General features: G+C 37.6%; 1 protein-coding gene across 1 annotated transcript in view; it reads left to right on the plus strand.

Annotated features, from left to right (window-relative positions):
• The window catches only part of USH2A (usherin), a 371,949-nt gene that overhangs the window by 247,210 nt on the left and 112,013 nt on the right, over positions 1 to 12,726 (plus strand). Inside the window, 3 exon segments of the mRNA XM_031059531.1 lie at positions 5,650 to 5,978; positions 9,009 to 9,131; positions 11,690 to 11,853. Coding sequence (XP_030915391.1) covers positions 5,650 to 5,978; positions 9,009 to 9,131; positions 11,690 to 11,853 — 616 coding nt within the window.

Below are 12,726 nucleotides of genomic sequence, written 5' to 3' on the forward strand. Positions count from 1 at the left end.
GAGAAGGCAGCTGCAGTCTTAATTATTGGCTTCACCAGAGACTTGCTGCCTCATATGGCCTGTATTGCTCCCCCTCACTGACGACTGCCACCAACTGGACCACTAACAGATAAAAACTGCAGCCATTTCCTGTCATCCTTCATGTAACTTTTTTCTCAAGGTAGAAGTTGGCATGAGTTGTGCATAATCCTGATGTTTCTCTCCAGGGGAAATATTTTTTTTTATTTTTAGTGTTTGCAAAGAGTTTATAAGAGAATGGTCTCCTCCTGGTTGGATGGAATAAATACCTTATTGACATAAAGTTCTTGTGCTGTGCTATTCCTTCATGATAACATCATTTAAAGAAACTTCCTGCAATTTGATTAGCTAAAAAATGAGAAAAAGAAAAAAGAATTATTATTACTTCTCTCTTAATATATGTTATATATGTTACCTGTGAGGAACGAAGGGCTGTGGTGATCCCGTGGCACCTAGTTGCTATTCTAATTTCTTTTTTTTTTGTTTGTTTGTTTTGTATATTGATTCAATAATGTCATAGATTTTCCATGGATTGATTATTTTTGTGAAGTATTTCCTCATGAGTTCTCTGACTGAGGAAGGGTTTTAGGCTTTTTAATTCAGTTGTCATTCATGTTTGTTCTTACCCAGAGCGATGAATGTCTTACTTTGCTGTTCACCTGCCATTCCATTCTTTGCATAGAAGAACCTGAAGCAGAGAAAGCTGCTATTCCACCCTCCAGATTGAACAATGCCATTAGCTTGCTGTCACAGTATCTTCAAGAGTTGCCATCTGTACTCTTTCAGTACGGTAGATTATCATTTATTGCAACAATGATAAACTTTTCTGGAAGCTATCTCTCAAATTTCGCTACTAAATTGGATATGCAAGTGAGCAAACACAAATAAACAAGTCTCTATTTTTATGGTTGTCTTCTGTTCTTCATTAGCCCAGAAGTTGGATAGTGGACTGCTAAATACCTGTTCTGTAAATAGGCTGGGATTAAAATGCGCAGGAGAAAGATTTCAGCTGTAAGGAACAGATATCACTGATACATTTAAAGCAACATACCCTGTAGTTACAGTTTGAGTATCATGCATGACAAAGAAGGTATTTTCTTTATCCATTTTCCATTTCCCACAGAAGTAGTTATAGGCACATGTTCTGGAGCTAGTGTTTTTTGTCTCACACATTAATGTTTGCTGTCCTGGGAGTTGATTCTGATTACAGAATGTTGGATGCAATGCTAATTACTCCAAGGTCACTGAAGTCAGTGCTAACAGTGAGGTGATCCTTCAGCATTCCTCCTCTGCAGGTCACTGTGTGGCAGAGAATGAGGCTATGAAGACCCTTCCTCTGTTCCAAGTTAAAACTCCCTTGTACTATTTCATTCTCCAAACACTTCAGTCTGCAGTTACCCCAGCACATAATTTTGAGAGAGCCTAATTCGTAAGTTGTGTCTGCTAAAGAGAGACGTAGCACGCCCAGGTAACAGCTTCATGCTGGGAAAGGGCAAAAAAGGGCTTGGACTTCGTTCACCACCCTTCCAGTTGTGTGCAGGTATGCCTGGTGCATCAGGGAGGTTGTTTAGGAGCAATCAATCCCTGTGTGAAGATTGCCTTGTAATGCTGCTAAGGTCAGGGAGACCTTGGGTCATTTGACACATAAGTGCTGCTTGAGTGACTTAGATATTCCAACACCCATAGGAACAACCTTAACGTGCACACTAGAGGTTTTCCACATGTTAGGACTGTGATTTTTTGCACAGCTTGCTCATTTGGTATGGATTATACAGTGGGGTTTCATCAGCATCATCTCTCTGCCTTTGATAAAGTTGAAACTCTCTAGTGTTGGTGTTTAGGATCATAAATGTTCTTTTGTTTTTCCCACTACTCAAGCAAAGTCCTAGGAGTTTTTGTAGCAGCAATCTGTTACTGCAAACTTGATCATGCTGTTCTTCTGTGGTAGTCCTTGCTGCAGCTGGGTGTAACTCATTTGCAAAGTTTATGAGCAGAACTATCAGTGACCTTTCTCAGAATTTGCATTTCCAGTATGATCCTGGCTCTTGATTGAAGCCACAGTAATTTCTGTTAAGACAGATAAGCATTTTGGAATAAATTCTTCTCCCAACTATTCTGGGGCAGCTGGGAGATTGTCAGAGGACTAGTCCAGTGGCTGGAATGCAGAATTAGGGTAACAGGTCTTTGTTTGGAGTTTTGCTTCTTCTTTCTCATATGTGATTTAGTCTGGGATTAAGTCTTTCTATCTCTAAAACTGGAATAATAATATTTGCAGTTTGAGACTTACAATGTGCTTTGAGACCAACAGTGAAAAGCTCTCAGTAGTGTATTTATTACATTCTGTTTGTAGAGGTTACAAGCAGTATCTAGGAGAAATGAGAATAAAATGAAGCCAAACACACTGATTTAAAAACAAACTGTTGAAACCAGGCCCGAACAGTAAAACAGCTTGTATGTGCCAATGCCTCTCCTCAGACAGCTCAGAATTAAGTTGCAGGGTTCCAACTGCTGTCAAAAAAGGAAAAAAATTCCAAGGTTATAACTGTTTAATGGGGGGAAAATGGCTAATTTCTGTCTCTTTAAATTTTGTGGTGGAGAAAATAAGGTCCTTTGATCTTTAAATGAAAGCTTCCAGAGTCATTACATTGAATCAGTTAATCTCTCCCAGTAGTTACCTTATTCTCTCTTCCTCATGGGCATCCTCTTTCATGGTCTCAGTGCTGAGCTTCAAATCAATGAACAAACTGTTACTGCTTCCAACACAGCCTGTCTAGTGAGCTTTCCTGCTTTCATGCATTGCCAAGCTCTTACCTCAAACCTTGGCACGTCCAAGAGGAGAAGAGGTCCAGTAGTGCCATGTGTGTGTTAACCAGGCTGACTCCATCATCTTCATTTATGGGTCAGGCAGTCCCTTGCCTCTTGACAAGAGATGTTTGTGAAGGATTGCATGTCCTGCCATTCCCTGGTGACACAGGTAATTCTAAGCAGCTCAAGTGACACAGCAGGGTTAGGGACTATCCTTGGTTCTCCCACTACTTAGTTAATTATTAACCACAGCAACAACAGATCTTCATATCTTTGTGTGAGATATCTATACCCAGACAAAAGTAAGTTGCACTGTGTGTGCTGCTGGCTGAATATACTCTTTGTTCAGAATGGTTTTTATTTCTCTCTGGGCAAAAAAAATATTAGAATTTAAAGAAATTTCCCACTGTAAGTACCACAAAGCATATCTGTTACTTACAGTATGAGCTGCTGTACTTGTTAGAGCACAACAAATACTGTGAAGTAGCACCTGGGAGTTTTTGAAGGTGTTACCAGCTAGTGCACACAGTGGGTGAAAATCAGGAGCTGAGGTTATGGAGCAGCCTCTGTTCTCTTTTATTAATCTGTTCCTTTATGTGAAGGGGTTACATGGTATGGTGAATCTTGCTCAAGTTGTGTTAGAGTAATTTTTTAGGTTTAGACATGAAAGTTTCTGGCTGTGTATCACTTACTTTTCTTTGCATTTACTTCCCTTGTTTTGACTTGTGTCTGTTGCCTCTTGCTCCATTACCCAGCTATTGTGGGAAGAGAGGGCTCTCATCCCAACTGTTGCGGGGTGAGAGGCTGAAAAGGCCTTGACCTTTTGTAAAAGCTGCTCAGCAATAACAAAAATATCCCTGTGTTACCAACACTGTTCTCAGCACAAATCTGAAACAGTCCCATACTAACCCCATTCTACTATGAAGTTAATTCTTCCCAGCTAAAACCAGCACATACTTGTACTTGAAAACTTCTTCTGTTGTCTATGCTAATTATCCATTCTTTTTTTTTACTAAGCTTATCACTAGATCACACGAAATACTTCAGAAAGACAGTTCTGCTCAATGTCTGTGAGAATGGTGCAGAGTCAATTCCTACCTTGTGTGAAATTTTGCGCTGCTTTATCAGTGGTATTTTCTCTATTTGTTCGAACATGATTTGGGGCCAGAGGCAACAGAAATCTGAATGCAGCATTTGATAATTAGCCAGAGCTAAGCCTTTCCTATGTGGGCACCAATAATCTTGGTTTTGCTGTCTTTACTCAAGATCACCCTGTTTCTAATTCTCTGTTTAATAGTATTCCAGAATTTGTTATCAAAATCCTTCAGCTTTCTCCAGCACTTTGCTGCCAGCTTTCTTACAAGTCTGATGGCCCAAGAGGTCCTTCTGTACCTAAAATATAACATTTTGTAATGCCATTTAAAAAAAAATCATTTTATAAATCAAGCTTCTCTGTTTACATGGCCCTGTGTAATTGTACATATACATTTTTAAAGATGGTTCTTTTGAAGACTAAGAGAATTAAGGAAAACGTTCAAATTAACTGAAACTAAAGTATTTTGGTATTACTGTTTAACACGTCAGTATCTTCTTTATTTTACCTAGGTTTTAGACATATACCTAGGTTTTAGGCATATCTAGATTTTTCCCATTTCTGTGTTCTTTTCTATGTTGTATTCAATTCTTAATTATCTCATGCCTGGGAGGAAAAGAGACAGCAATTGTTATAGATGAGTGGGTGAAAACAGTCCCAGAGCAAAGCAAAGCTCGTGTGCTTCCTGCACTGGGATTTCTAGGGAAATGAGTATTGACAGATGCTTTTACACTACCTTTATGAAACTTTGAGATTCCTAATACAAGTTAGGTTACATGTCCTTGTTGTGCCAGTCTGAAGGCCCGTCTATCGTGGTAGCATGGCAAAAAGCCTTAAAAAATAATTTCATTATTGAAATTAGAACGTTAATAGAACACTATTGAAAATAAAGAACGTTCATGCACTTTGTAGTGCAATTGTTTATGTGTGATTTTTCAGTGGAGCTGTTAAGAATAAATATATATATTTATGACCCCTGCCTCAAAAAACCCCTAAAAACTTAACAAATCTCACCTTACCTCAGTTCAGTAAGAACAAAACCACTGTAAGAATAGCAGTGTATATATATATATATATATATGTATATGCATGTGTGTGTATACATCTATAAAAAACATAAATACTGTATGTAACTTCCAATCTTTTTGCAATCAAATTTTCTCTTAGTATAATTTTATGGTTCTTAAAATGGAAAATCATCCCTGTTCTTTGTCTGATACTTACAGTGTAATTTGTTAATTAAAAATAAAAGGGAAAACCTGCCTATTTCATTATATGAAGAGTGCAGAAACATTTGTTTTCTTATAGGAGTTAATGCAGTTCCATCTTTTTGAAAATTGTGGAAACACAAAGTAAAATTTGTTTTTACTCTGTCAAGCATGCCAGGTAATGCACCCTAAGAAAATAAGTGACAGTGATACTTACGATAAGTATCGTACTTCTGCTAATGCATCTGAGCTTCTCATGGAATTTTGGGTGATGTGGAGTGTTCACATTTTATTGGTAAAGCAAAATAATAGATTTTTTGATGGTTACAACTGGTACTGTGTACCTCACTAAAATTAAAGATTAGATTTCTAGCTGATTTTCCTTTAAAAATAAAAGTCTGTTTTGATTGATAAGAACATCTTCAGATCCTGCTTGTGTCCATCTGAAGCATGCTGTGTCTGTATTTCTGCAATGTGACTGTCAGAAATCTGTTCTTTTACTTTTTTTCCCCCCTCCTCCTCCAGGTCTCCTGGAGGCCTCCTCTGATTCCGAATGGAGAGATCCTGAACTACGAGATCCGCATGCCTGACCCGCGCATCGTCATCGCTGGGAACCCTTCGTCGCGGCTGAGCCATTTGGTGACCAACCTGGCTCCCTACACCAACTACTCGGTCCCAGTTTGCACTGCAGGGGATGGCTTCCTGGGGGGCTGCACCGAGAGTCTGCCCACAAGAGTCACCACACCCCCAACAATTCCTCAGAGTGTCAGTCCCTTGTCTGTGACTCCAATCAGCGAATCCTTTATTGCCATCTCTTGGCAGCCACCGCTAAGGCCCAATGGTCCCCATCTGAGGTAAGCAGAGACTGAGAGAGCACTTTGCTCCTTGTTACCTAAATCTGACTCAGAAAATTCTGAGTGATGCAGACTTCTTCATGTGATCTCTTAATTTTGGATTTTTTAAAATACCACTTTAGGGCTCAGAGAAGAGTCAGGATTATTCAGGGCAAGTGTATTGTCTGTGCTGGAAGGCTCTGGGTCTCACATCAGTGCTATGTGAAAAACCAGAAGGAGCAAGCACAGGATATTTGCAAAGTCATAAGTGTTTTGGGCTGCAGCATTTGGCCACTTTTTGGTGGTGAGTTCAAGCAACAAGTTCCACCAATAAAATGACAAGAAAAAGAAGAGATCTTTGTAAACATCAGTAATTAATACATCCAATATTCTCAATACTCTGGGTTATTCCACATGAAGAGAAAGTGACCATTTGGAAGGATGATGACAGAAATAATCTTAAAAAATTAAGTGATTAAGAAATTTTAAATAAGACAGTGCATGAGAAAAATGGAAGCTGCAGGGCTAGAAGTGTGAGGGCATAGCCAAAATAGGAAGTGCAAGGAAGTGCTGGGTACAGCAGACTGGGTTTCACCACAAGAGCCAAAGAAAGGAATCTCCTCTGAGATTTGTCTAGAATGGTGGATGGGAATCTTGACTTGAATGTTGAATACTGAGTGTGTGTGTGTAGATATACATTAAAGAAATATGGATTTGAGTGCATAAAGGTTTATAAAGACAAATATATTTTTATATATACTCAATAAAAAATGTCAAATCTTTAATTCTAGTGCTTTAACGTATCGTGAAACATTGTGCATGGAATTACAGCTCTGTAGTCCATATGTTCTGGTTAGTAGCTCTCTTCTAGGTGCACTGATGGGTTCAATAATTATCATGTAATGCCGTTTCAGTTGCGTATGTTATTACAGCACAGTAGCTTGACTTTTTCTTCAGGCTTAATTAGGGCACACTACAACTGAATGAAATGATGATTGCTCTACAGTAAAATCTGAAGTTTCAGAAAAGCGGTGTCTGTTATTCTGGGGTTAACAACATGACCATTTTACCATAGATTATTGAAGTAATTCAGCACGACCTACATCTGCAGATTTCATTTCTTTCATGGTGTGCCATGCTGCCCTCAACAAGAACAACCACTGAAGCAGCTGCTCTGTACAGCATGATGGAACAAGAAGTCTGCAGCAAGCAGAGCAGCAGCAGCAGCTGCCAGTGGGGGTGATTTACACATGATCGCCACTCAGTGTTCAAAAAGATTTGATGTTTTTCAAGACTCGTCTATGAAATATATTAGACAGAATATGCCAGGATGGTTTCCTATAAAGCTGTAATGATCTGTCTTTGGGTTGACACTGATGAACCACTCATATGAGAGCTGTTCTTTTTATAAAGTCATCTGATTTTTTTTGACAGAGTTGGAGTTTAATTAGTTTTTGCTATTTAATTTCTGAAGTTATAATCTGAATTTCTGCAGTAATTCAGTTTGGCATCACTAAGTGGCACAATGTTTGCTGTACCTGTTGAGGATTATTCCCTAAACTCAAGGGCAAAAGTGGTTGGGAGTTAAGCATGTACTCCCTAGCTGCTATGAGCACAGGAAGTGTCAGATCTGTCATAAGAGCATCTCAGTTGATCTCTGGTTTTGAAGCAACATTAAATCACTGTGTGCAGTACCTGTTAAATCTGGGCTGGTATTGTCTAACATGTCCTTATCAGACTGGAGATGATCTTAACTTAAAGAAGTGTCAAATTACACACAAAGCCATTGGTCAGTGTGATAATTACAACAGAGAGGTGACCCACACCAAGGTATTCTGCAGAACAATTAAACACGGAAACATTTTCACAAATGTGCATTTAAAATGAGAGTGTTTAAATCTGCCTAAGTGCGACGTACTTCTGTCTAGAATTTAGCTGTAAGTGCCTTTCCAGAGTGGGAGGCAGGGACAAGATGAAATAGAGCAGCTCAGCACATAAGAGAATCAAGTTATGTATTTAAAGGAATATATATGCATATTACCCTAATTTGCTGGAGTATCAAACTGAAACAATTATTGAAAGAATAAATTAAACAGTCCTGTGGAATGTAATAAAGAGTAATAATCCTAAAGATTTTGAACAAATATATCTAATTTTGTTTCCTTTAGAGTGTAGTTTCCTTTGTAATCCCTAGAATGATTAGGAAACGCAAATTATAATATTATCCCCTTTAGTTTGTGATACTGAGTGATCTAATTTTTTTGTTAAATTACATAAAGGTTTTGTATAAAAGATGATGGAGAGTGTGTGATGCAGCCTGGGTGGAAAGCATGTTTTCCAAATCAGGCAGTCTCATGGCTGACCTGATGAAAGATGGGCTTTGGCTGACCTGCTGTTTGGAACAGAGACAGGAATACTGCTTCAGATACCAATTAAAACCAGGATGAAATAATTTGGTCTTTCAAGCTCACATCATGAATTTCTACCCAAACACAAAGGTGCCTTGCTAAGGTGTACAGATGGCTGGAACAGTTAACTCATTCTGTGCCTGTTTTCTCCTGTAATTTACACTGTGGTTATTTGCAAACGCATTAAGTACAAAGGCACACAAGCTATTACTAATAGTAAAATAATAATGGCAGTGCTCTTTGTTTCAGTACATTTGCAAGAAAGAGGCATAATCATTTAATGTTCTGGAGCAACCTGTGCTTATCACACAAGTCTGCATAAGACACTGTTATGGGCTATTTGGACTTGCTCATGATAACATTTTCAGAAAGTTTAAAATCCATAAATCATTGAATAAACTAGTTTGTTTTTTTCAAGTGGAAATGCTTCATTTTCTGTTTTCAAATTAGTTTCATTTTTTTTTTAGTAATTGAATATTTTAAAGCACAAAACATTAAAAAGAATGTTTATCTCAGGAAGTTTACAGCTGTAACAACAAAATAATGTGTGGCTTTAAAAAAAAACCTGGTTGGGTTCTTTTTTTTGTGTGTGTAATAACATTAGTTGAGATAATCCTGGTGTTCTGCTTGTCTTTTGTGTTAGATATGAGCTCCTGAGACGTAAAATCCAGCAACCACTTGCATCAAATCCCCCTGAAGATTTAAATCTGTGGCACAATATTTACTCAGGAACTCAGTGGTTTTATGAAGATAAGGGTCTTAGCAGGTGAGATTACAAAAACTATAAAAACAAATGCTGGCATTTTGTATAGTGTATGTTTAATAGTTCAAAGTATTTCTTGTGTCTTTATGTAGTGAACATATTAATTATGTAATGAAATATTTTTTGTCATCATCTTTGGTGTTAATCATTCTAATATGCAGGGATTTATTATTAGTGTGTCATTCTTGACTCATGCATTGTTTTGCTTTCAAAACAAAATGAAAATAAAAGTCATATGAAATTTTAGCATCGATATGCTCATGCAATCAAACCACTTAGATTTATGTGTACAGATGCTGTAGATTTGCGTGTTGTCAAAATTATAGCACAGGCAGGATGCATGTTTGAGGGAAACACCTGAAAATTGTTTTCAGCAATGTTTTTTCACCTGATTTTGTTGTATTAGCTTCATCACCATTAAATGCAGGCTATTTAGAAAGGGGAAGTAGAGTGTGTGCTCTGTTCCTCAGTATGTAACAGACCTGCTGTGTGGGGTAGAGCAAGACATTTACTCTTGATCAACCTTAGTTTCTACATCCTAATGTCAAGGCTATTGCTCCTTAAGACAAAACACACAAATGAAGAAATTGTAATGGAAGATTCAGCATGAATTCTGCATTGGGTTTTTCTAAGTAAAGTCTCAGGAAAACCCTCATGGATGGTTTCTGGGTGTGTGTGTTCTGTGTGCTGGTGTGCTTTATGAAAGCTCCAGTCAATCACTGACCTTCAAATATCGGTTCTTTCCTTCTACTTCTGTAAAAATTGAGTGAGCATCCCTCCTGAGCACAATGGGAAGCAGGAGAACGTGACCTCTGCTCCTGTCAGAGACACACTGACGCAAGCTGAGGGCTGCTGCCTCTGGCTTGCTTCGGCCTACTTGCTGAAAGTCTCTGCTCTTTTCCATCTGTTGCAATAACTGCTCACGGAGCTGTTCTTGTACCACTCCTGCCCAAGTGTCCATTTCTTTCTCTCAGCCATGCTCAGAAGTCTGCATAGAGTTGTCCTTGGTTTTAGGTTTGCATATTGTAGTGCAGCAGCATATTTTTGTTTGTGTAGCAGTTATGGCAGAAATTCAGAGGTGGCAATACATTCAGGCAGAGCGTCAGTGACCAATTGTTAAGCACCATGACATTTTGGGTTGAATCAGCTATGGCCAAAAAAGTGTGCCTAACCCTTGGACACACCTGAACACTTCTCCTGGGGAAGGTTCTGCAACCTGCAGCTATGTTTTTGCAGTTAACAGCTCAGGAGTTTGTGGCTGCAGAGAAGATGCTCAAGCATTCAAGCATTATTTTTCCCAAAAGAAAATTCATATATCAGCATTTATTTTAATTTGTGATACTTTAAGCGTGTTTCAGAATTACTGATCTTGTCAGATGGTTTCTTCATTTCTAACAGGCTACAACATACTCATTTGATATTCGTTGTTGGAAATATGGATCAAAAAAATGAATCACAAATTTTCATCAGTAAATTCGAAGAATAGAGTACTTTCTTTTTTCTTTTATTGTATGTGTGCTACAATGTCCAAGAAAAAATTAAATGTCTGCAAGTGACAGAAGAAGCAGAGAGAGAAAGGAAATGTGTTTTGTATATTTTCCCTGTTTGTCAATGCTTAGAGTTAGATTTGGAGCTAGTGAGTTCCCGTTAAGTTGCTTTCTTCTCAGTGGGACTGCTAAAGCTTAGCTCTTTTAAAAATCAGGGTGTTATAGTAAAGTGTCTAAAATAAATACAAAAAGTAAAGTAAATATACAGTGTGAGTGAGTAATTTTTGCACTAAATCTCTAAATATTAGGCATTTATTGCATGCTTCTTTATTGTATCTGGTATCTGTAGACAATTATCCCAATTCAGCTTCAGTGAATGTTCGAACAAGATGATCCTGAGTTTCTGTCTTTGTGCAGTTTTGTGGGAGGCTTTTTATGAGGAAATTAAATTTGAGATTATGAAATCCCACTTAAAGTACATTAGTATGACTTTTGCTATAGGGAAGAAATGATGACGTGACAGTCACTTGGTTTACTAAATACACATGTAATTTTTAATAAATCTGTGTAATTGGAATATGCACAGTTCTGAGGAAAATTACTTTATTAAATGAGTTTAAACTCCTAGGTGCCTTTTTTGGGGTGTTTTTGTAGTGGAAGAGTCCTGACTCTGTGGTGAATCCCTTTTACAAATGAGACTATGCAAGTTAAAATCAGTGGGTTTCCCAAAAGAGGAAAAAAGCCTCATTTGATTAAATACTGATCCAAATTTTGGCAGGTTGCCACCGCTGTAATTACATATTGAATTGAGCTATAATCTCTCAACACCTCAGAAGCTAAAACTATGAAGAAGTGAAATACTGTGTTTTATTTTTGTTACCATGTTAATCATGCTGAATAATTTCCACAAAATAGATGCTTCTTATGAAGTCTTCATTGGTGCATCCCATAAAGATGAATTTTTGTGCAGGGGGAGAAGAAACAGCAAAACTTTGGCACAGGCAGAAGGTTTACAGCAAATATTTTCTATGTCTGCATTTTTCATTCCATTTAATTATTTTTAAAATGTCTTAGGTACACAACATATGAGTACAAGCTCATAGTGCACAACGAGGTAGGATATACATCAAGTGAAGAAGTGATAGCTACTACATTAGCAGGATTACCAGAGAAGGGAAGTGTCCTCGTTGCACGTGCTGTTAATCACACTGCCGTGGAAGTGGAATGGTCAAAACCAAGTAAGTGTGCTTAGTATTTATTCCAGTAACTAGATGTTAACCTGCCATCACTTACCATGGCCTGCCTTGCTCTCAGAGGAAACACAGTCCTTGCCTTGATTTATAATATACCTAAATGTCCTTGAAAGGAGAGGAAAGAAATAGGAAAAAAAAAGTGCACATTGTGCTTTTTCTCAGTCATGTTTGTATTTATTATATGCTCTTTCTGCAGAGTGAGAATAGTGAAAATGAAGATATAGTTAATGCAAACTCGTGAGACATGTCTAAAGCAGTACTACACAAAATCCTGTTGTCTTTGTGGCCTATTTTCATCCCTTTGTATAAAAATTTACATCTACATTCCTTCACAATGAGAAGATTCTCTTTCTTTATGCTCTGCTCCTTAAAATGAGTTTAGCCAGTTTCTCTAGCTGGTTTGTTAATACAGCAGAGGGGAATTTCTTCATGACTTAAATGCAAATGGTATTGTAAGGACTGGGTGCTGAATTGCAACAAATGTAGTCTCTTTATTTTATAATTGCATGCCTGAAGTGAGCATGCTTATAAAAACTGACAAATGTAATAGATCTGAAGCAGCTCACTGAAGTTTCATTACCTTGGTAATCTAAACCCCTGACCTTCTAGATGTAGGTAACGCAATCTGGTTTTATTTTCATTCATATCTTAAAAATTTCCTCCATATATGTTTGTGAATGTAGAAGTTAAACACCAAGATGAGGCCATTCATTATTTAAAAACCTTATCATATTTTATTACTTCTTATGTTGCAAATAAGCACATTAACTATTCTGTTTGTCAGTGTTTCATTCTTTTTTTATAATATTAGTTTTTAAATTAGTTTTTTGTTTTCTTTGGGAACTTGGGAGCCATCAA

This window comes from Geospiza fortis, unplaced genomic scaffold (genome assembly GCF_000277835.1).
Source record: "Geospiza fortis unplaced genomic scaffold, GeoFor_1.0 scaffold41, whole genome shotgun sequence".
Lineage (NCBI taxonomy): Eukaryota > Metazoa > Chordata > Aves > Passeriformes > Thraupidae > Geospiza > Geospiza fortis.